The sequence below is a fragment of the Lynx canadensis genome, chromosome A3 (assembly GCF_007474595.2).
Source record: "Lynx canadensis isolate LIC74 chromosome A3, mLynCan4.pri.v2, whole genome shotgun sequence".
NCBI classification, from domain to species: domain Eukaryota; kingdom Metazoa; phylum Chordata; class Mammalia; order Carnivora; family Felidae; genus Lynx; species Lynx canadensis.
In genome coordinates this window covers 128499518-128524927 of record NC_044305.1, presented here as the reverse complement: position 1 = coordinate 128524927, position 25410 = coordinate 128499518, and the positions used below count along the sequence as shown (strand labels likewise).

The 25410-nt window shown below is 42.2% G+C and overlaps 1 protein-coding gene across 2 annotated transcripts in view; it reads right to left on the bottom strand.

Moving 5' to 3' along the window:
- The window catches only part of NBAS (NBAS subunit of NRZ tethering complex), a 333519-nt gene that overhangs the window by 30984 nt on the left and 277125 nt on the right, over positions 1-25410 (bottom strand). Inside the window, exons 45-48 of one of the 2 annotated variants that reach the window (XM_030311617.1) lie at positions 20475-20693; positions 17378-17580; positions 14967-15056; positions 4705-4900 (exon numbers count right to left, since the gene is read on the bottom strand). In XM_030311617.1, the coding sequence (XP_030167477.1) occupies positions 4705-4900; positions 14967-15056; positions 17378-17580; positions 20475-20693 (708 nt within the window). Of the gene's footprint in view, positions 1-4704; positions 4901-12689; positions 12820-14966; positions 15057-17377; positions 17581-20474; positions 20694-25410 lie in introns of those variants that run through there. The other variant, XM_030311618.1, reaches the window with a different exon arrangement.

The following is a 25410-nucleotide window of genomic DNA, read 5'->3' as shown; positions in this document are numbered from 1 at the left end:
TCAGAAATCACTGGGAGCAAAGTACAGCAAATTAATACAAAACAGTATCAGTCTAAAAGCACCAGGCCACTCTGTAAGGAAACCTTTCCATTATTCCAAGGAAATCATTTTGCTTGTACATAAGCGGGAAGCAGCATGGCCTGAGCCTTCATCATTCACGGCAAGAACAGCAGATTGAAGCTCAGGGGTCCTGGCCTTGCCATTTTAAAGGTGACCTTAGATAAGTTTTTAAAAATGGAATATTCATTTATTCAGCAGATATTTACTGAGTGTCCTTAAGATCCATGTTCTCATGTTATTTATATTCTAATGGAAGAAGAAAGACATCATATAATAGAATGACAGACAGAAGGACAGGCAGGGAGAAGTGAGCAGATACTGGTGATCAGAAGAAAACTAAGAGGTTGTGAAATTGATCGTGACTGGGGCCTGATTTAGGATGCAGTATTTTAGAAATGGTGACATTTAAGCTAAAATCAGAGGAAGTAACTTCTTGTTTCTGGACAGCATGTCCTTTTCTATAAAATGTGACTTTGGAATTGGCATGCTTTTGAAAGTCTCCCCTGGTTCCAGGAATCGGTTTCCATGGCTAGCAAAGATATATTACATGTACGGGTAATTCACATGTGTGGGATATATTATATGTGTGTGGGCACACAGGCACATATATTTTTAACATCAAATCTTATCCTATACTTGATTAAGCAAACCATTTAGGGCAGGGAGTCTTAGCTTTGAAGACATTTAAGGTGACAGTAAATTCTTTGTAAGAAACTAAATCTAGCTTTGCATCCTGAAGCTGTTCCACTGGTCTTGGTCTGATAAAGAAGTGTGTATTTTGTTAATGTTTTGGCAAAACGAAGCCAAACTGGCCTTTGACCAGAGGAGTTAATATGTCCTTGCATGTTTCAAAGTAGGCAAAATGCATGAATTTGTAATAAGATTAGGAGTTTCCTTAAACTAATTTTTCTAGTGATCACTTACAACCACAAATCCAGGCAGATCGAAATTTTAAAAGGTGAAACTCTAAGCCACATGTCCCTTTTTATACAAAAACAGAAAAAACAATAAGGTGAAGGGGTATGGAATCTTTTAAGGAAACATCAGTATTTTGACCCATATTTTTCATGCACCAGTTAACCAGAAAATTACAAAACCTGAAAAACTCAGATAAATTATACCAAGGGAATTAATACAATACATTCCTCCCTTCCCCCTCCTTAAGTCTTCCCCCTTCCTTCTCTCCGGTACTCCATGCTGGGGTACTTTTCTGGAATGGAAAAGGAGGCCTCTCAAGCTGTTGAAAAATGAGGGCCTCTGAATTTTTAATTCTGTTAACTAATCATTAGAAAACTAGGAATTGCTGTCTCTCTGAGAACCAGTGAGGTAGCAGGCTCCACAGACTCTGCGTTTAATTTTGCAGGAGCTGGCTGGTTTCCCGGCAACACATTGATTTGTAGGGCCACTACTTTGGGCACCTCGAGGATAATTAAATATTAAGTCCCTCTTTGATGTATGCAAAGTCTGCCTAAGAGGATTACCAGCCACAGCGAAGGTAGCAGTCCTACATTTTCTGGTAATTGAACGTTGCAATATCATTATCTATTCTTATCTTTGCTCTGTAAGAATCTGCCTCTACCCTTAATATTACCTTTGAGAACAGAGAAAGGGGTAGGGAGTGGAGAAAACGACAGCCTGTGTAATCAACATTTTGGGGTCTTCTAGGTGTTTGGGATATGGAGATGAAGAAGACTCTAATGTGTGTGGAAGAAAGAAGAGTGAGCAAACCATCCTCTGTCTCCTCCAGCTCAAGGTTCCATTTTGCACACCAAGAAGGCAAGGCTCACGGTTTAGGAATCTTTTCCAAGATGATGAAGCAATGGAGGTGGGAGGGTGGCCAAGATAATAGGCTTCTGAAGGATTTGTGCACCAGCACCCCGATCTTTCTACTGCTCGAGTGAAAGGTAAAACAGTTTTTTAAAAACAATAATGGAGACGGCTTCAGATTTGAACTAGGAGCGTAGTTCTGTAACACTCTACAAGTTGCGGTTTTTCCCACTGTGAAGCCACAATTTTTCCACATTCACTTTCCATGTAGCAGTTATTTACAATAATAAACAGAGTGCCCTGGCCAAATATGCTTGCCCTCCAAAACAGATCTGACACAGCAATGCCAGACTGACACAGAATACTTAATTTTTATAGGAGGAGGAGATACTCACTGATTTGATTTATTTTGGAAGACTATAGATGAATGACATAATTAAACTATGGTAGTTTTGTTATTTCCACTACCAAATACTTTAAAGAAACTCAGCTCAATAGCTTCAAAGAACAGGGAAATTGCTCTTATATGAGGACAAAGTAAGAGGGGGAGAACCGAAAAGGGGTAAGGAGGCACGGGACGAGTTTTACTGGAGTCAGGGGCGTTGGGAGAGAGGTTTTCTAAGGGCCTGAAAAAGTTTTTGCCACCAGAGCAAACAGTGGTGAAATGAGACTCTCTGTACACACTGTGCAAAGGACAGAAACCAGACTGCGCTCAGTGAAATGGTCAGGTCAATTTAGAAAAGTACACGGAAAAGGAATCTTAACAAAAGGCTGAGCTCCCTTAAATCCTGTATTTGGAAAAAGTTTTGCTATAAAGAAATTAAAATCTCAGAAATATCCAGACATCACTGAAATCATATAAAAGATGGTATACCTTTTATACCTTGTTCTCTGGGTAACTGGAAAGTTAAGAAAAGCTTAAAAGAAGAAATCATGGTTATACTCCTACTATTTCTGAAGCATTTTGGCCCAAATACGAAAGTGTGTGTTCTACTGTTTCAACATGACAGGTAAGATAGATGTTTTCCCTTTCCCTGGCCTCCACATTGTTTGGTAGTATTTTTGGTATATTGATCTGACATAACGCGAAGTGAGGCTCCAACTGGAGAAACCGGCCTCATCGTTCTGCCAGGCTTCAGCCAACAGCGAAGATGAAACTGAGCAAGGTTGAGCACTTGAAAAATGGAGGTTCTGTCAGAAAAGTACCTAACGGTAGGGGCGTTCATTTGTTTCAGAATGAGTCAGAATCCAAGATTCCACGTGGCAAAAATAATATGACCTAATTTTGAGTTTAACTCAAGAGATGCTACGTGAACCTTTCTGTCGCTAAAAACAAGCATACTTCTAACGTCTACTGTGCCGGAGACCTGGAAGATATTTTGTAGCTATTGCATTGGTGTTCATAGACCACTCTTTACAAAGACTGTTAGTGATCCCTTCATGTAATGCAAGGCAACATGTTGAGACTAAGTATGTTGGTAAGGTCATGGGGCTTCAGAAAGAGTATTATTCAGATACCAGTGACTTTTAATACAACCCATTTCAGGAATTTGGCAAGATTAAGAGAATACCTGATAATCCATCTCTTCTGAATCTCAAATTCTCTAATTCTAAAGAATACATAAGAGTAATTACCCATTTCTCTCATGTAGGAAAATAAGAATACTTAAAATAATAATTGTGAAGTTCTGAGATGAGTCTCAAGATATTCTTAATATCTGATGCATTTTTTAAAAGAAAAATTCATTGTTCTTTCGATGTAGTAATAAGGACATAAACATTAATTAGAAAGCGAAGCTTTAAAATTAGAAGGTACACTGAGTTGCAGTCAGACTTCCAGGAAAGTCTCTTGCAGAGTAGATTATGTGGGAAGCCTTACTTTTTTGGCGTATGGTCTGCAGGCTGACGCACTTGACTGAGATTACTGATCCTTACATCCTGTGTCTTTAGGCTGCATCAAATTAGAGTTTGAGCCAAACTTCAATGGCTACCATATTTCTTTGATTTAGGAATCAGTATTCTCATTTACTCAATCAACAAATATTTGAGCTCCCAATGTGTGCCCAGCATACTTAGGGGAATTCAAAAGACAATATATCCTCCAGGGCTTCTGAATTTTCCACAGTAGTGGGGAGACAAGACAATAATAGTAACAACAATAATTATTATAATTATATTATAATTATGTTATATATAATAATTATATACATAATTATATATTTATAATCATAAAATATATATAATAATAATTATTATTATTATATAGCTATATAATAATAATAATTATTATTATTATATAGCTAAAGCTCAAATGTGTGGAATTCAAGGTTTAATTAAGTTTGAAGTGGTCAGGGAAGGTTCCAGAGAGATGGCAGACCAAGTGAGTCTTGAAGGATGAGTGGAGAAACTAAGATCTTGTGTGTGCCTACGTTGTCGATATAGGGACAGAAGAGAGAGGAGGGCATCTGCCTGCCTGGGTAGAGTATGAAAAAAGTGAATTAGCTAAACTGCACACTGAATTTCCATTTAGATCTGCATTTCTCCAGGGACAGGGAGAGTTGCGATAATTAACAGATACTGTCAAGAATCCTGACTATATCCTCTGAAGAGAAAAATGACACACACATGTGAAGTGAATGAGACATCACTCCAGCACCTATGCACGTTCAAACACATGGAAGAATCCAAACCAATTCAATCCAATCCAATCCAATCCAAACGTATTTAACTACTAAACAGCTGGACTGAGGAACACAGTGGAAAGTCTGCATTACCAAGCTGATTATTCACTGGAGGGTGGTTTAAAGTAATCGAGAAATAACCTCCAATTATTTTTAATAGGGAAAGCATGCAAAAACCAGTCGGACGCTCCCTTACCTGTCTCTGGGGCCAAGCGGCTTTGAGAATGGCTTCCGTTCGAAAGAACACAAGGAGCTTGCCATCCTCCTCAGTCAGGTTAAATGACTGTCCCAAAATCTGCAGCACCTGAATGCGGGGCCTCACGGGCCAGGTATCGTCAGCACAGAAAGGCCGCAGCCACACCAGCAGGTCCTCAGAGGAAACCAGATCCTCCCTGAAGGGCAAAACCAAGGGTTAGGCAGAAACTCCTAAACCTTCTTAAAAAAAAATTCCAGTAACCCAATACAGTGATTGAGCCAAAGACTTGTTTGTTGGGTGACCTTGCCTTTTTCCTATTGAGAAGAGAAATTGAGGTTCTTCTTTTTTTTTTTTTAATTTTTTTTAATGTTTATTTTTGAGAGAGACAGAGACAGAGACAGAGACTGAGTGTGAGCAGGGGAGGGGCAGAGAGAGGGAGACACAGAATCCGAAGCTGGCTCCAGGCTCTGGGCTGTCAGCACAGAGACCGACGCGGGGCTCGAACCCACAAGCCGTGAGATCATGAACTGAGCCGAAGTTGGACGCTTACCTGACTGAGCCACCCAGGTGCCCCGAGAAATTTAGGTTCTAAATGGCTTAAAGAAACCATATTAGGTATTTAAAAACTATGTAAAATGAATGTAGTTTTTACATATTTTACAGTATCATATTGAGTTACATAAAGCAGATGAAAAATAACCATGTTCTTAGCCACTCTATTTCTTACGAAAAGCTTAATAAGTATGTATTTCTATTAATGCTACTAACAGAGGTAGGCATCATTCTAAGTAATTTTAGGTAAACTAGTTTATCTAAACTAGTTGACAATACCTATGCAAAATCATTATTATAAATATTCCATTTTATTTAAATTTTTTTTCCATTTGCAGAGATAACTGACATAACATCATATAAGTTTAAGGTGAATAATATAATGGTTTGATATATGTATATTGTGGAATGATTATTAATAAGTTAACATCCATTACCTGACATAGTTACAAAATTTTTTCTCGAGATTAGAATTTTTAAGATCTACTCTTTTAATAACCTTCAAATATATAATATTGTTAACTGTAGTCCTTATGCTGTACATGTAAATTCCTTTTTACAGATGAGGAAATAGCCTTTAAGGAAAGGCTATGATATGCCCACACACATCTAGAATAGCGCAATATGACCCCAAAGTCCATGTTCTTTCTACACCTTTCTCTCTGATAGAATTTCAATACGGGGTTAGAGTATCAAGTTTTCTACTAAAGATGAAATATGAATGCATGTTAAAGACCTGGGAAGTCTGAAAGGCTTCAGAGAAGGGAATATTTGTACGACTTTCTATCCAGTGCTAGAATCTATTCCTTTGTAAACCCAAATGGGCCATCTCAGGAAAACAACTCCTTTGATGATGATGTCAAAGAATTACTATTGATTACAGTTAAGAGGCCTCATATAGATACCTCACATGCACAACAGCCCCAGAGAGCAGTGCTACAGCACTGAATCATACAGGTTTTGCTGTAACGACATCCTTATGAGGCTTCCAGCAATATATCACCAAGTCCCAAATTCCACGACCCAACAAGACCACAGGATGTTTTTTAAAATTCTACAATACCACTGAGTGTTTCTGTTACTACACATTCTATAATACACTTGTCAGTACAGTTTCATGGAAATTCGAATTAAAAAACAATTCATCATTTGTCTTTAGGAATAAAAGAAATTCTAAAACACCATGGACAAGTGGCTTAAGCATTTTCTAAATCTACGAAGTCATTTGTTAGTTTTAACTATGTGAGCCCTTGACATGTATCAAAAACGGCAAAATCGGGGTGCATGAGAAGTAGATTTCTTGGAAATCTATGTGCAGAGTGAGCAGATGGTATCATGTGGGGGAAAAACATTTTGGGGAAACGTGATGGACCTGTGGGCCCTGGCCCCACCATGTGCTAACAACTCTAGATAAAAACCATGAATGTCATCATTCCCATTTTATAGTTAGGTACCAGAGGTCCTGAAAGTCTGTCTCTTGGGAGTCTGTGAAATCAAGATAATGTATAGAACGTACTTAGCCACAGTACATGGCACAGAGGAAGTACTTAATAAATAGTAAGCATCATCTGCATAACGATCATTATGATTATTATCAGTATCATGAAAGCACCAGCTTGTGCATGATGACACAGGGATGAAAATTATAGGATTCCTGCCTTCAAAGAACTAACAATGGTCCAGAAAGATTTTGAAAGTGACTACTATTCAAATTACTAATATATGTAAATATGAACAATCATTTTGGAGGAACAGAGAGTAGGGCCAGGGAAGGCTTCACTGAGGTCGTGGCATTGGAACGGGATCATAAAGGTCAAGTGGGCTACGTGTCAAAGGCAAGGTGAGAAAATATCATCCAGATCAAGAGAACAGCAAGAAAAAAGAACCAAGGATTTCCAAGGACAGAGCACGTTCAGGGAGCAATGCAAGTGGGCGGTAAAAGAGAGGAGAGAGCTAAGGCAGCACAGGCCTCCTCACCTGGGTAACCGAGAGCACGCACCCCCGGCCACAAAAGCAGTGCAGCGTCCTGCTTTGACAGCACAGGATCTGCAGCTGTTAGGCTCACATTCAGCTCCCAGAATCCCCTCTTCCTGACAGCGTGCCAGTGACCGGGAAGTCACTTAATGGCTCTGAGCCTCAGTTCCTCATTAGTAACTTGGAGAGAAGTACAACCCCTTACTTTTGAAGCTTTTGAGAAGTAAACAAATATGTAAGTAATAAATTTCAAGCACATAATACATTATCAGACCTATAACTAAGTGCTTCGATTAACTGGCAACCATTATTACTGAGGCCAATATTTGAACTTGGACTCTCTTACTGCCGCTATCAATGACTACACGATGCTCCCGAACCAAATAGGGGATATGTTCCAGAACACTGTGGCAGCTGATTAAAATTATTTAGATACTGATGTGATATAGAAAGATTATTATAATGTTTTCCAAGTCAAACTGAGTTCGATTCCATTTACATTAGAGGTTATCATGCAGTTGATAATACTTGATATTTTGGAGGAATCTGCTCTAACTGCGGGTTGACAGTTCAAACACATAATGAAGTTGGCAAAATTCATCCCCAGAATAGAAATGCTGTGTTCTGGAAGCACCATGTTCCAAATGAGCTTCACTGTATGTCCACGTGAACACTGGTGTTCAATAAGACCACACAGAAACGAAAGGAAGCTCTATAGGAGAGCTACCCAAGGACATGGGCCTGGATGCTATCTCCCAAAGACATCAACTGCAAAATGGTTAACATTTTAATTTCAATCTGAGTTTTTAAAATCCATAGTCAGTCACTCTCATGACTCATCAAATACACATACACACACATACAGAGAAAGAGCAGGATTTTTGATAAAATGGTAACAAATTGGCAAATCAAGGGGAAGTGTACATATGTATTATTTTTTTCTATCCTTACAATTTTTCTGTGGGTTTGAAATGTTTGAAGTAAATAGGTGGGTGAAAAATAACCAATTATGACTTTTACAATGTCAAAAAAAAAGACTGAGAAGAAGGAAAATGATTCCATTTTTAGAGTATCTTATGAAGGCAAGGAGAGGATTTAATGAGCTTAGGAATAAAAAGAACATTATTTCAAAACATTTTTACTTTATTATGAAAGTCATACAAATGTTTTTAAAAAAGTTATAAACAGATAAAAGAAAAAACTGCTCATAGTTTCACTGCAAATACATAGACATTTTCCACCTTTTTCTCTATAATGAGTATTTTCTGGGGAGGAGGTTTTTATACTGCACAGAGTAACTTACTACTCTATTTAAAGAAAAATTAACAACTACTGGAAACACGTTCATACAATCGGTTTGGGATCAAAAAACAAAGAATCCTCTGAAATAGCTCTATTAACGGAGAAGGACAGCAGCAGCAACAAGAACAACAAAAATATACTCGCCAAACGATTAGTTCTATAGTGGAGCATGACAGGATACTCACAAAAGGAAGGGAACTGTCAACAAACAAAAGCAATTATTGAATCAAAGCAAAAAGACAGAGTTTGAGAAAATTAGTAAGCCAATCCTTGGTAAAAGAATTTTCAGATTCTGCATGGCATACTCATACGAGGAGAACTCAACCTTGCACTTAAACAGTTAAAGTACATGAAAAGACATGGCAAACACAAAAAGCACTTTACATAATCTTGATGCACTACACAAAATGAAATTACCGTTCTCATTTGAGAATGGGGGAAGGAAAGATACTGCATTCAAACAGGAAAAACACAGACCACTGTGATTTCTTGTAAACATGAATGTCACAGAATCTGAATGCCTAAAGGGAACAGAGGGTCACTTCGTTGAATCTTCTATATTTGAGTTACAAACTGGCAGCCAAATTTGTGTGTTGCCTTGCACGGCATACGACAATGTTTCAAAATTTAAACATTTTACAGAAAAATTAAGATTTTCCAGTTCCTTTTCCCGGCCTCCCCCCAGTTTTACTGAGATACTAGCAACATACAGAGCTAAGTTTAAAGGTGTAGAGTATAACGATTTGACTTACGTGTACTGTGAAATGATTACACAATAAGTTAACATCCATCACCTCATTGAGATTTAAAAAAAAAAGGGGGCGCCTGGGTGGCTCAGTCGGTTAAGCGTCTGACTTCGGCTCGGGTCGTGATCTCACGGTTCGTGAGTTCGAGCCCCGCATTGGGCTCTATGCTGACAGCTGGGAGCCTGGAGCCTGCTTCGGATTCTGTGACTCCCTCTCTCTCTGCCCCTCCCCCTGCTCGCACTCTGTCTCTGTCTCTCCCAAAAATAAATAAAACGTTAAAAAAAAAATAAAAAACAAACAAACTTTTTTCTTGTGATGAGAGCTCTTCGGATCTATTCTCCTAACAACCCAGCCCCTCTTGAAAAGCTGAAAGAAGAGGACAAGCGGGCCGCTGTTTCCTTTAGACAAGGCGTGTGTGAGCTCCCGTGCCCCTCAGCCTCCACCACCCCCAACCTCTCCTCAAGCCCAGCCCACCTTGCTCATGTCCGTTACCTGCCTGGCCTCAGTGGGAAATAAGTGTGCAAACCCTGATCTGTAAAATTCTAGGTGAGGTTAAAAAGGGAGGGAGGAGGGACGAGCAAGTAAACGGAAGTAAGCGAACAGTGAGAGACACCAACACTCATATTCTAAGTAGGTCCCTTGACTCAAGTTACTGACCCACACACCACGCACACTTTGCTCCCTGCATACAGAGCTGGGTGGGGTGGACGCTCCCCAGTGTAGTACCTTCTGTTTACTGGCTCCCATGAAATAACTGGGGCACCCGGCAAGGAACAAGAGAGAACTGCAAATAAATGAATGCAGGGACACATCAATGGTATTGCAGGAGTGTAGAAAGAAGTGCGACTTTTCTTCAAATAATTAACAGAATTAAATTCTATGAAAACTTCCTACAAATGAAATCATTTCGATGTGCATACAATTCCAATCTCAAGTCTGAACTTTTGACAAATACTAAGAACCTCTTTGTGGCTGCTCTTGAATGTATGCAACCCAGAATCTCTTCCTCAGGTTCATTTATCAGTAAAAACCTGGGTGCATCTCACTATAATGAGGCAGGAATGACAGCTATGAAGTCTGAAGCAGAACCTGAGCTGGCCTCGAGAAAGACTGCAGTGGGAGGGTGGATCTGCTGTGCTGCCCGTTGACCAGGGCTGTTGGCAGGGCTCAGCGTCGCGGCACATGTTCAGGCTTTGGGGGCACTCGGCGAACATCTGATGATTTACTCTGTCCCACAGAGCACGAAGACTAAGAAGAAATCAGATTCTATTTGCTTTAGTGGGCTTTCTTTCTCTTTTTTTTCCTTTCATTTTCTGTGCTTAAAAATACTGTGAAATCGCTAGGTAATTCCAAAGAGCTCAATGCAGTCTGAATATCTGATGCTGCTGAGTATACATGAAGCTTTTACACAGCTGAAGCTGGACTGTGATCGAGGAGCAATTTAAACAAACAAATAAAATCTTCTAAAATACTCCAATACTTTTGGAGGAAATCTTTCTTCCTTTTTGAGTAGCGTGCAGAGGAATTCCTCATTAATTATCTGTTTTCTGAGTGGATTTATTTCTGCACGTCCTTTTGAGAATCACTAATATGCCGGTTCACACCTGTGGGTCATTCCTGTTAGGAAACTGTTTAAAGGTATACAAAGGCAGGGAACAGAAGAGGGAATGAGACCAAAGCAGAGAGAAGTAGACAGAAAAGGCGAGAAAACTGAGGGAGGTAACGCCTGAAGACCTTGCTACATGAAGTTCAGTCCCTGGACGGAGGAGCACTTGGGAGCTGGTTACAAATGTAGAATTTCAGGCCCCACCCAGACCTACTCTAGTAAAGTCTGTATTTTAATAAGACCCACAGGCAATTCCAGGGCACGATGGCATTTGAGAGGTGCTACCTCACTCACTGTCCATTGCAAGCTCTTTAATGTCAGAAGCAGATGAGATATGGTGAGAGAAATTCATAGCATGTCGTTAGCTGGGCGACCCCAGAAAAATAACAAAACCTGTCTGAGCATCATTGCCTAATCTATAAAATGGAGACAACAATAATAGAATAGGGTGGTTGTAAGGATTTGGTGAGTTGCAGAGAGCCATTCCGGAGATCTTGCCACTGACTGATAGATGCTCGTTAGTTTTTTGGGTTTTTTAAAAAAAAATTTTTTTTAACGTTTATTTATTTTTGAGACAGAGAGAGACAGAGCATAAACGGGGGAGGGGCAGAGAGAGAGGGAGACTCAGAATCGGAAGCAGGCTCCAGGCTCTGAGCCATCAGCCCAGAGCCCGACGCGGGGCTCGAACTCACGGACCGCGAGATCGTGACCTCAGCTGAAGTCGGACGTTTAACCGACTGAGCCACCCAGGCGCCCCAGTTTTTTGTTTTTAAATGCATGATGATATTTTCTTAATTCCGGGTTTACCAAATATATTCTTTTAGAAAAATATTATTTTAGTTATTGGAGGCTTTTAAAATCCATTTATCTTAAGCAATCTAATCAATTAATTCTTAACTCAAACAGGAAATTTGGATTCTATTCTTGAAATATGTTATAGGCATACATAAAAAATGGGAGAAAACATACTCATCAATTTAATGTGCACGAGCCTCTCAATAATTAATTACCCTAAACTCGTCTTCAATTGTAGAGGTTGTACAAGATTTTTGACACTATTTCAAATTCTTACGATACTCCCCCCTGATGTCGGGAGGCAAGAATGCGGTGAAACTGGAAAGGAAGTCTGTCTGTCCCGACACTCCACTGGTGGCCTGTCTGGGTGTGGTGGCTGTGGTGGCTGACACTCAGCACAGGCGAAAGAGGAGGGAAAGAGGGCTTTACGAATGGGGCAGAAGCTGCGGGTCAATGGCAAATCATACTTGTACCAACATAAGGAGTCAAAGGAGGACGCACCCACGACGCCATAAAACCCAACACGTGGTGGTAGCCATGACTCTCCGTATGCAGTCTGCCTGCCAGGACACTATGGGATGGCGTATGCCTAACCTAAGAGCACGTGAATGTGTGTGACAGCTGACAGTGTGCAGAGAAAGAGGCGACTGGCTCTCTAAACATGCCATGGAGGGCAGTGGATGTTCAAGTTTGGGGGCGGGGACCGAGGGAGGCTGATGGTATGTCCCTGAAATACCCAGGCCTGGTGTGGCCTCCTGGGGGTCAGGTCAGGCTAAGTAGTGAGTGACTGAGAGGGTTACTTCGAAAGGGTCCAAGTCCCCATGTCGCTCCAAAGACCCCACTGAGAGCCACGTGGAAAGGAGGGACTCCCCCATGTGACGCTGCTGGGCAGAGTTTTGGGAAGAGAAACTGAAGCCAAGGATTTGGGTTTAAAATCCTTGTGGATCCAAAAACTACTTGTCAGGAATAAAAGTTATGACTTTGTCTTTCTTCTTCTTTTTCTTTTTTAAGAAAAAAGAAATTGTTCACTGAAGTTTTTCTGTTGAGAAGACTTTGTTATTCTGTGTCTCTGGAATAAAAAAAAGTAAGATCTCGTTCTGTTTCTCCATTCCCCAATGTCTTCCTCTTTGGAAATCAAAGCTAAAAGAAAAAAAAAATAGTCTGTATGCAAGACACCCGAGTTGGATTCCTGTGTATCTGTGGCCGGAAACCCACTAAGAAAAATACTGCCTTCTAATCCCTCTGCGACGTGTCCCCTGGAAGGGGCTTAGTGCCCTTCCAGATCCCTGTCATCCCGCGAGGCCAGGCTCCGGGGCGTCCTGCCCTGAGAGCAGCTGTGCTCTGACAGGAGCGGCCGGCAGCGAAGGGGCGGCCGGGCAGGTGCGAGGAGGCGCACGTCTGGAAGGGGGCTGAGGGTCTCCCACGCGGCGTCTCTGCTCTGCCGCATCTGCAACGGTTCTGGTAGTTTCCTCAGCCGGGAGTACCGTCACCCTCCTCCTCGTCCTCACAGACTCACATTTCACAGACCAGGCCCAACGTGGCCCCTCGTGTATCCTGCTCTGACCTCTCCAGGCAGAATAAACTGCTCCCTCTACTGTGCTCTCTGTCCAGCACCTGCCCCTCCAGAGTGTGGTAACCAGGGCTGGGGGAGGGGCACGGGGGGCTCGTCGCCCCTGCAAGACTGAGCTTCTGAGGTTGGGGGTTATTTCTTCTCCGTATCTTACTCCTCGTGACTCAGCACATGGTACACATGTAGGTCATCTCATTTCTCTTTAGAACGAGAGGTAAATCGGCCGCTGCTGTGGCTTCCTTCTTACTGAAAGACCCACGAGCAAAGGGGATCAGAAGAAACGTGTGAGGCAAAAGGCTGAGTCGGTAGAGGCCCCTGACTGCCGTGTTTTCCCACTTTGACCAGTATGGCTTATCCTCTGTCTTCCACTCAAACCTCGGGCACAAAGCAATGCATGGAAATAGGCTGCAAAGGCATCTGAGAGCTGAATTACGACTCAGAGCCTGGCTGGGATCCTGGTTCCATCTCCCAGGCCTACGACTGGGGGCAAGGCCTCCTCCGAAAATGGCAACAGCGTACGCAACCATCAGAAATAATACTCAGGGAAGCTACAAAGACCAATGGGAAGACTCACAATAGCAAGCAAATAAAAAAAGAACAGGAAGTGTTTATATATTTTGATTGAAGCTATATAAAAATACATCTGTACCTGCACAATAACTAGAAGGTAATGTACAAATAAAAACAATTACAATACTCAATGAACTATGAGGAGTTTTTGCAAATATTTCTTCATTGGTATTATTATATCATATTTCCTATTAAAAAAAAATGGAGGGGCACCTGGGTAGCTCAGTCAGTTAAGCATCCAACTTGATCTCAGCTCAGACCTTAATTTCAGGGTTCTGAGTTCAAGCCCCACACTGGGAAACCTATAGGAAGGAAAGGAAAGGAAAGGAGAGGGGAGGGGAGGGGAGAAAAAAGAAAACTGAGGGGCGCCTGGCTGGCTCAGTCAGTAGAGCATATAACTCTTGATCTCAGGTTTGTGAGTTCAAGTGCCATATTGGATAGAGAGATTTTGTTAAAACAAACAAACAAACAAACAAACAAACAAACACACAAAAACAACATAAAAAAAGGAATTGGGGCCCGGCCTTACAGGGATGACATGAGTAAAAGCCACAGGAAAGATGTCTGTAAACTCTGGTGAATATATAACCACCCACTTGATGCTATTAACCCTGTCACTGCCACTGGACCTAAATGAAAAATTCTTTCTAAAAATGGCATTAGAGACACACATCTTTCTAGACTCATAAAACCTGTACACTCATAGTCCTCCGACAAGACAGACCTAACATGTATAAAGCTCTAAGAAATATATAAACATTCTAGAAATTTCCATACTTCACTCAGTCCAGCTAACCTCTCAGAGATGTGAACCCCTCTCTCCTAAGAAGCTCAGAGCAGCTCCCCCTCCTGGCCTCACTCAAGAGGTGGCGAGAAGAAACCATACTCTCCCTGCAGACGGTGCTCTGGAGAGAAGGGGGGTGTCCTGCTGGAGCTGAGGAGTGAGAGGGCAGCTGCGAAACTGTGTCTCCAGATGGAGAGCCTCTGTAGTGACAAAGTTCTCAGCAATTCCTTCCGAAAACACCTGGGAAGACTGCTTCCTCTCGGCAGTTTCATAAATATGGATATTCACAATAATTCTAAGATCCTGCGGAGTGCCACGAGTGCACGGAGTGCTCGCGAGACACGCGAGCCGTTCTAGGCTTACCCCTTGTCCACGCTGGCGTGGACGGCTGCGACAACACCTTCCAGGACCTGGAGGGGGTCCCTGGGCCCACCGAGCTCAGCGCTGCCTCCGCTGCGAAGGGAGAGAGAAAGAACCGGTTCAGAAGGGGGCTCCGGGCTCAGCAAGCAGCACGGCGTTCGCACTCGGAGCCCGGCTGGGCTGTGGCAGTGCACGCTGCCGGCTCCCAGCCACGCGGGCTGCGTGTGGTCTGCGAGGGCACTGAGCCCTACACGACGTGCCAAAGGTGTGGAAACGAAACGCCTTCTGCCTTTAAGACGCTCACGGTCTCATATGTGCTTGTTTTGCTGGCAAGAAAATACAATCTACCTGCCTTCTGTCCTCCAAAAAACAGTCAATGGACATTATTATACGTGTGCATTAAATACATAATCATCCCAATTCTCCAGCTGGACTTAAAAAAACCCTAATATTTACGTGACGCTCACTAGGCACAAGACACCGTTGAATGTTGTACACACATGTACCATTTAATCCCCAACAGCCCACAAGGTAGGTACTATTATTATTATGCCCATTTTACGAGTGTATATATCTGGGACTCTAGTAAATTTTGAAAAAAAAGCAACAGAAGACAAGTTTTAGCTGAGTGTTCTGAATAATTTCAGCGGTAGGACTTAAATCAACTGCTGGGTTCAGTTCTTTACACGCCTTTGTTGTTTCATATCTACCAAATTCTACTAACTTTCTAAAAGGTGAACGTTATGGATGTTGTCAGTAGCAATTTCTTTTCCTTTGAAAAGGAGGTAGCTGAACTTCTGAAGTTCCCTCTCCTCCCACTACTGAAAGATTTAATTCACATTTATTGAATATCTTCTGTGTGCTAAGCATAACGTTTATTAGGTGAGAACGAAATCTTAGTAAGTGGAGCTGGGTGCAGGGAAGGAGAGAGAAGTGTAATTTCTGGCACAATTTTACAAGGGTAAAAATATCACATATTTTCATTATCTACAAAAATAGGCAATTTTTAGGAAATAAATTCATCAAAGCACCGATTTTTCAAAATGTTTTGTTTTTGTGAGGTTCATCTATAGTTTGATTTAAGAAACACTAAAAAGATAGCTATGAATCAAAAGGTGCAAAATGTGACCGAGTATCTGTCATCAATGAAAAGAGGAAAGGGGCGCCTGGGTGGCTCAGTCAGTTAAGCATCTGACTTCGACTCAGATCATGACCTCGAGGTCTGTGAGTTCGAGTCCCGTGTCGGGCTCTGTGCTGACAGCTCAGAGCCTGGAGCCTGCTTCCGATTCTGTGTCTCCCTCTCTCTCTGCCCCTCCCCTGCTTGTGCTCTGTCTCTCTCAAAAATAAATAAACATTAAAAAAAGAAAAAAGAAAAGAAAACAGGAAAGTGGGCGGCTCTTATAACCACCACCACCACCAAAACATAATAAGCTAATAACAGAACACTGCTTTATTAACTTGACATTTGTTATTTCTTACAAAGTGTTATATTTTATATCTCTATCTCTATCTCTGTCTCTGTCTCTCTCTAAAAATTACCAGATACCTCAGATCATTATAAGGTGAAAACTGTATGAGGCTGGGGTAATTAAACTGATAAAGGCTCATTTGATTTCAGTTCAGCTGTGGAAAACTGACATGCATTTAATCAAAAAGTTCCTCAAGAGCAATGCAGAATTACAAAGAATGCTTAAAAGGAGAATACATTAAACACAACCAAATCTTTCAGCCTAATTGCATTATTCACAGAAAGCACTTCATGCCTCATTCTTCTTTTAGCTTAACTTTCCCCCTTTTCTAACCCTCCCGGATGCATTCCCACGAAGACACCCGCATACTGACATAAAGCTAGAATTTCTCAATTGTTGGTTTCAGGCCATTAACTGCAGGTAAATAAAACTCTAAGAGACTTAACAGATGTCTAACTTCTTCAGTATACGATTAACCTTGCCTTGTGTATACTTCGAAAGAAGCTTCTGGGAGCCATTTTGCAAGCTCTGAAAAGAAGTGTGAGTAGAAAAGTCAGGATGTGTATATCCACCGGGGGTCACATGATGACCTGACATTTAGCTACCTGCTAATCTTGGCCCTTCCCCTACTTCAAGAATTATTTGGGGATGGGGATGATGGTGGGAGGAGGGGGAGCGGCAAGAGGGTCTAACCAGAAGTTAATTTCAGGGTGGGTTACACACAATACCAATGGGGAAACATTTTCATGGTTCTCCACTCTTGAGATATTTTAAGACACAAGACTTTGAGAAATCTGATAATAACCTCTCACTTTTATGAAGTACTTCCTAGTGAATAAAATGCCTCTACATCCATGATCGTATTTTTACCTTCGTGACTGTGAAACGAGTGCCATTACTGGCAAACTATCGCCTCGGCTTTCCGGGGACTCTTTTCTGGCTTACCTCAGGGCAGAAACTATTCTCCTCACTGCATCCTGCACTACGTCCTTGGGCGAGATGTCGAGAGGGCCCACGGCCACCTGCAGCAGCTTCTGGATCATTCTCAGAGGCAGGCCATCTAGACACATGGCCACAGCTTGATCGTGAACTTTCCCCTTTTCTGATCGGGACAGATCATACAGGCGACTGTATTTCTGCAGCGCTTCCTGAAAAGATAAGGGGCACAACACCTAAACGTCAAGTAGAAATAAGGTGTGGCCACATGTACAGAGTGAAACAGACTTAGACGACTCTCAAACCAAACAAACTCGAACTACAAAGGCCACACGGAAGGAGACGTAGTGGTTTTCAAGAGCTTGGGCTTCCCGGACACCACACTGGAGTACAAATCCTTGCTTTTTCGCATTTATTAGTTGATGAGCCTTCGGGACCTGCAAAATGAGGATGATGACAGAGATTCTTGGGAAGAGAGGGTGTTGTGAATGTTACATGAGATCATGTAAGAGCCAGGCCTCTAGCACAATGTCAGACACAAAGTGAAACTCATGAAGTCTGAGTTTCTTGATTATTATTACTGTGATTATTATTATAACCACATAACAGCTCTGATCTGCACAAACCCAGGTAGTACACGTGTCTTACCTAATTTAATGCTTAGAGTGAGCCTGCAAAGAGTTTTAATTAGCTCCGTTTTACCAAAAAGTAAATTGAAAACCAAAGATGTTAAGTAACACGCCCAAAGGCACACGGGGATGTTCAGGGGGACTAGGATCAGAATCCAAAAGACTACATCTCCCCACCCCCATGCCACACAGCCTGCCCCTCTTCGATAATATCTGTAAAAATTAATGTGACAACAAATAATTTATGAAATGGGCCACAAACTACTATTTTTCATCATACCAAATGTGGTCACTTAGTGTTTAGAATGCTTTCCAGGTTCTTTATAAGCTTCTCGGGTAACCTAGAATGCACTGTTTTGCCTTTCAGAACCACCATGTAAAAATCCGTTAACTGGACAGTTGATGATACTGAAGAAATACTGTTCATGTTTTGATTGTGATAATGTTGCGGTGGTTGTGTTCACATGTATCCTTTGAGAAAAAGATACGGAAATATTTACGGATAAAATGAAATGATGACCGGGATTTTCTTGAAAATAATCCACAGGAGTGGGGAGAGGGTAGGGGAGATAGGCATGAGATGACGGGTCACATTCTGATGACTGTTGATGCTGGGAGTTGGGCGCATGACATTTCGTTTTACTCTTCTCCCCACTGTGAGACTTCTGATAACAGAAAATGCCCGTGAGTTCAACAGAACAGTTACTCAGGTCCCTGCTGAGCAAGAGGGAACTGAGGCGTCACAGGATAAAAACCTCGAGTTTAGACCGCGCTAGCGTAGGGTGTGGGGGATCTTCTTTCACTGGGTGTAGAATTAAAGAGGTGAAAGTTAAAGCCTGAACTCAAAAGGGACAAATGTATGGGGATAAAGGTTATTTCCAGTGTTTGCTATGAGAGGAACTCTAATAAAATCAAATAGGGTCCAATTTAGGAACCAGAAGAGTATCCTACTATGGACCATCCACGGTCTGACTGAATAGCATTTGCAAGCAGTCATTTGGTACCTTTAAATCTCAGCCTATTTGAAACAAACAGCTGTTTTTGTTAATAACCCCCCTGGCCCCATAGACGCGATTCAAGTCACTGAAAGATAATACTTGTTCCAAGGACAGTAATGACAATTCTCCAGATTTGAATATAGCATACTTAATTAAAAAACTAAGCAAGACAAGTATGTACATTTTTATACTAATCAGCATAATCATTTTAACTTGGAGGAATTCAAATTTTACCCTAGTTCTTATAATTATGGATTACAGTACTCTACATGTCAGTAGGATAAAATCAAGATTGGAAAAGCTGATCCGTTCCCTGCAAAGGCTTCTATCTGGCTTGCACATCATTTAATGTTATTCATTAGGCAGGCAAATAGCACTGAAAAATACAAAATGAAATAAAACTGCTATCAAACTTTCGAATTCTGCTCATTATCTTTTCCACGAGGGTTTGCATTTATGCGTCTCCTACACATTTTGAAATCTTCCATTTGTTCATTATCTGAACTGCTCTCCACTGACCGATCTTTCTAGTCAGGAATATTTCTTTACAAGCCAAGAATACGATTCAATCAATATGTAAGGTTTTAGAAAAATAAAAGAGGAGATTAGTGGCCACTTACAGGTTCATTTACCGTAACATTAATGGGGCAAATGAAATATTGCTTATATATCTAAACATTGTTTTTACCTATATGAATCCATTTACTTATTGATCTGTCAACTTCTCAGTTATGGAGAAGAACAGCTTAAACTCCCTCGGCTGTAACAATACAGAAGAAAAACTAGAAAAGCTACAGAGGGTTCCCCTGTGTTGTCCTAACACCCTGTCCTCACTGCCTCAAGAATCATCCTGGGCAGGGGGCTCCTGACTCTCACGAGAGTATTTTCTGAGACACCATGAGGGTCTCAACTAGAAACCATGTAGGAACAACTGTATCAGCCAAAAAAATGCATATCGATAAAATTATGTTGGAAACAGAAAACATAAACAGGATGGGGCGTATAATTAAAAAAAATCTGAAGCAGGCATGGATGGCTCTTTCTGGACTTTTTGGAAAATTCGGGGGAAAAAAATCTATCATTTTTCAGTTGGAGAGCAAAACACTTACCGGCTAGAAGCGGGGCTTGCAAACCACCGTCCCCATCCTTTCTCAGCCTCAGTGACCACTCCCTCCCCCAGGCACCCATCCTGGGCCATACCCCCCCGGGTGCCCATCCCCCACCCCAACCACCTTCTGTCCCTCAATCCCGTTAAGTGGCCCCAAATCCTCTTCAAAGAACCGCAAACCTCCAAATGGGAGTCAACAATCAAGAGGTGATGAAGAGGCTAGAGGATAAAGGGTTGAGGGACATTTGCAAGGACATCTGCAAGACTGAAACCCCTATCAACACCACTAATACGGCTCTAAAGGACCAATGTAAGCCCTACTGAGGTTGCCAGGGGGAGTGAGCATGGAGAAGAAGTTTTCCCTTCATTACCTGCTCACTATTCCTCAGAGAAACAAGGAAGCTGTGGTTGAGGGTTTCCAGGTGAGCAAGTGATTTCTCCAGATGGCCCCGGGCATCCGCATAGGTGATTTTAGAGTCACTAGCTTCTTGAATGTTGTCTTCTGAACTTCTTTTCCGCGGCTTCTCAATAAAATGCTGGACTGCCTGGAGAGCCTTTCTAGTCATCTCTTTGCGTGCTTCCACGGACAGCTTCAACACAAAAAGGTATTGAACGGCAGTGAGACAAACCGGCCCTGCGTTTGTATTCAATACGGTATTAATAAGGTGTATTTAATAAGGTATTAGCGAAGTAAAGAGAACAAGAGTGAAACGTTGATATACAACTTTAATTGGTGTCTAGGACTTTTGTTGTATTAGTTTTTCTTCTGTGAGGAGAACAACAGTGAGGTGCCATATGCACTATTAAGGTAGTAAATCCAGATTTTTTTTTTTTAATGCTAAAATGCAAAAGTAGGTGGTGTTATGATGAAACTAGCATTCAGATAGATTACTGGTTACAATGCAGAAATGAGGAGTCATTTCTACAGTTACAATTCCCAGTTTCAATCATTTATTACAAGGAAATGATTAAAAAGAAGAAAATTGTATAGGCATAATGATTTCAACTGGAATAATACTCTAAAATAAAGTCTCAAAAGCAACCTAATTGCCTGGTAATAACAGAAACGGTAACTAACTTATGATAAATTACTAGATAGAACATTATGCAGCCGTTAAAATTAGATATAAAATCAGTATTAGCAATTTGGAAAGTGCTTATCATAAAATGTTGAATTTTAGGAATCAGAAATCATAAAACTGTCTACACCACGCTCGTATTAAAATCCGAACGAAACCTGTACGGCTGAACAGAAATACACACACACACACACACACACACACACACACAGACACCAGTGACTGCTATGTTAGGGTTATGAGCAATTTTGTTCTCAATTTTGTCAATTTTCTACACTAATGTATTCATTCAATTACTCACCAAGTATTTGAGTTGTGACACGCGAAAGTCACTTTCTTAGGTATGCACGAGTTGTCTTTTTCTCATAATATTAAAAATATTAAGCTTGCTTGGCCTCAAGTCTAAACGTAACCCATCTTGACGGACGCACCACAGACTGGTGAGCCACGCTGGGCTTTTTGAGGCCCCGCTGATTTGTGCTGTTTTGGACCTTAGATTTAGCCTCATGTCAACTACTCAGGCACATTTTTACTACAGCCTTAAAAGGGCTCTGTGTTGATTTAAATAAATAAAATAAAAAACAGATGAGGAGTCTTAGGACAAAATCTTATCCTTATTTTCTTTCTCAACATCAGGTACCCTGTGTGTCTGGTTGTTCTGAAAAATACCACAGACATCAACATGGCACCTGCAACCACACCAGGAGGCAAACCCCGCTCAACCCTCCCCACCAGCTGCCTCCAAGTCACTCTGTGTAGAATTCATGTGGCATAATGAGGACAGCTGACATTTTCTTCGGTCTATACAAATATGGGTAAAAAGGAACTTTAGGAAAGTACTATTTCCACTGAACTGTAATTAAGTGTGTGCTTTGCAAATGCAGCTTCAAGTAAGTTTTGTGGCCAGACTGCTACCCCCAAGCACCTTGGCATACAACAACATCAGAAGCGACTACTGACCATCAGTATCAGTTCATCATTCTCCTCCCTTGCATACCCTGTGAACTCTTTTCTGTGGTTGAGAAATACAAGATCACAGAACTTGTGTTTAGTTCAACAGCCCTCCTTACTTTCCCCCATCATATGGATGGAAGGACTGAGCCCTGGGGAGGTTCTGTGATACGTTGGGGTTCCTCGCATGAGTGCAAAAAGGAAAAGCCAGAAGGCAGGGGCCTTGGTCATGGATCTGGTGCTCCCCTTTCACTGCACGTCACACAGCTTCCACTTTGCCATTTCTACCCCCTCACGGGCTCTGACAGAGCATATGATGGGTGCACACTGGCCGAATGCTCAACAGAAGGAAAGACAAATAAGAAAATGGCCTAGAGAGTCCTTCCTTTCCACTCACTCCTATCTGTTTCCCCAAGAAACACGGGCTTGGGGAATGTTTGGATATCCAGCTGGCCAAATGTCTATGCTCTCCCAGCCCATCAAAGGGCGTGGAAGGTTTCCACAACAGACGGGCAAGAGAGTAGGAACAGGACAGGCAATTCCCCTGTGCGGAAAGCAGCGTCCTGAGAGAAACAACTGGTCTCTGTGCCCTGGGAGGAGTCCAGACACCATCTTTGTTGTCCGAAGTCAGCCTTGTGACTGTCAACCACCCCTGGAATAGTTGGTAAGTGTAGGGAGAGCACTAACCTCACAAAACCCGTGTTTGATTTTTACTACCGGGGTGACACTTGACAACATGCTTCAAGCCTTCTTTCTTCATGCATAAAATGCAAAAGAAGTCATCCACCACACAATGTCATTCTGACCATTTAAATGAGAGAATATGCAAAACAATCAGCAAAATGCCTTACCCATAATAGTAGGAAACTCAGGAAATCGAGGCTCAATTCTAATTTGACCAACTGATACACCACCCAGGCCGTCATCTACCTGTTAGGTTTTTATCTTCCTAGTAAATGTGCCATGTAATCTCTTTTAGAAAAACCTTTTCATAAGCTCCGAAAGCTCCTCGGCATGGCAACCCGAGGATTCTCCCAAGCTGGCCCAAGCTACCCCTCTAGCCTCGCAATGTAACCGTAGCCCACTCTAGGCTCCACACCCGGAAGCTTTTCTTCATTCCCCAGTGTCAACTGGTATCTTATTCTCAGTGAAACACTGTCTCTTCTCTTCTTTGCTGGGCAAATGCCCGGTCATGACTCAATACCGAGATACACACAAGTCACCCTGGACTCGGTTTCTTCAGCCTCGACAGCTGGTCCACTGGCAGGCCATCTGCCCCAACAACCAAGTGCATACTCCATGCTGACATGCGTGTGGACCCCAGCTGCCCAGCAATACTGAGCACAGGCCTCACACTGACATCCGTGCTTTCCTAGAATCTGCTATGGAACCGCCACAGAACAGCCAGTAGAGGCGAGTGAATTCTCTAGGAGTTTAAGTTGTTTGACCTCATCAACAATCTCATCAGAAAAGTACCTCCCCCCCGTTATTCTTGATGATCTTTCAAAATAAGTAAATAACCACGGTTACTAAGAATACAGCGTGTAAACAAATGTAAACGTAAGTTAATTTTCCTGAGGGAGCCGGGGCCTGTACAAGAGGCAGAATGATATGATAAAAGATGCAAGGGCTTTTACTTGCCTGGGCACTGTGCTTGATTGGATATTTAAGCTTTTCACTCTTTGTGAGAACAGGTTCATCGCTGAAAGTCCCTAGGGTGAGGGGCGCCTGGGTGGCTCAGTCCGTTAAGCGTCTGACTTTGGCTCAGGTCATGATCTCACAGTCTGTGAGTTCGAGCCCCGCGTCAGGCTCTGTGCTGACAGCTCAGTCTGGAGCTTGTTTCAGATTCTGTGTTTCCCTCTCTCTCTGCTCCTACCCCATTCATGCTCTCTCTCTCTCAAAAATAAACATTAAAAACATTTTTTAAAAAAAGACTATAGGGTGAGATTAAATACAAGTTTCACACCAAGTAAGTCTATTAGACTTATTTTGCTTAAACTCTTCCATGATAGAAGAAATAAGTAGTAAAAGAAAAAAAAAAGATAGACAAATGTACCGGAGAGAAAAATCACAATTTCTTCACTGACCCTAGTAGCCACAAGGTACTTCTGTTCCTAACCTTCTATTCTGAAGCCCACGGCATTAACACATCACTCATACACATATTTCTATAATTAGAAATCAAAGATTTTGTAAAACTATCCCCTGACAGCAATTAGTAACTACTTACTATTTAAGAAACTGTGGGTTGTATAAAATAAAGTTAATTGTTCTAGCACTCAGTAAGTATGTACTGTGCATCTATTTCGTAGGCCCTGTGGAAAAACAGGAGCCAGGCTCAGAGAAATCCCATTTAGTATAGGAGATACGCTGGTGGGAAGGGGTTGAAATCTAGGAGTCATCCCCAACATCCCTGAATCTCACTGGGTCTACCTTTGAAATATATCCAGGTCTACCCAATTCCCACCACGTTCACCGTCACCGCTCAGTTCTAGGCCACGTCACCCCTCTTGTACTGCAATGGTTCTGACTGGTCTCCGGATGAGGCAGAGAGTGCAGCAGTCAGCAAACACAAGGATTCCGTGCATTCTACCGCATTTGCCAATCCCCTGCAGCTAGGATGAGTCGTGTTCCAGGCAATGGAATCTGAGCAGAGGTGACACGTTTCTTTTCTGAGCCAAGGCAACGTATAACCCACGTGCGTCCTTATCCAGTCTCCCTTCTTTCCCAGCCGTGGCAGAGAGTGCTGGTCCCAGATGGCACCAATACAAGATGGCAGAGATCCCGCCAGCCTGGATCCTACGTGACTTTGTGGTAGACAGCCCTTTGCAGTCTCTTACCGGATTAGGAGCACAAGGGAATATTAACCTTGGTTGTGTTAAGCCACTGTGATCCTGGGGCTAACTGGGTACTCCAGCATTACCCAGTCGCACAGCGATGTTTTAAAAACATAAATCTGATCACGTCACTCCTCTGCTCAAAACTATTTAACGGCTTCCTAATTTACGACAAATAAAATCCAGCCTTCAATGCCCTATGAAGCCCTATGATTTGTTCTTCACCCCACCCTATCTGTCTAATCCTACTTCCTTCCTTTTTCTACACTCCTGCTCTGCTCCAGGCAGACTGGTCTCCGTGTAGTCCGTCAGCGCCTTTCCACATGTGGGTTCCTCCGCTTGCGATGTTCTCCTCCAGGCTTCCTCACGGCTGGTTCCTGAGCTTCGCTCAGGACTCGGCACCGATGCTGCCTCATCAGAGAGGGCTCCCCTGGCCACTC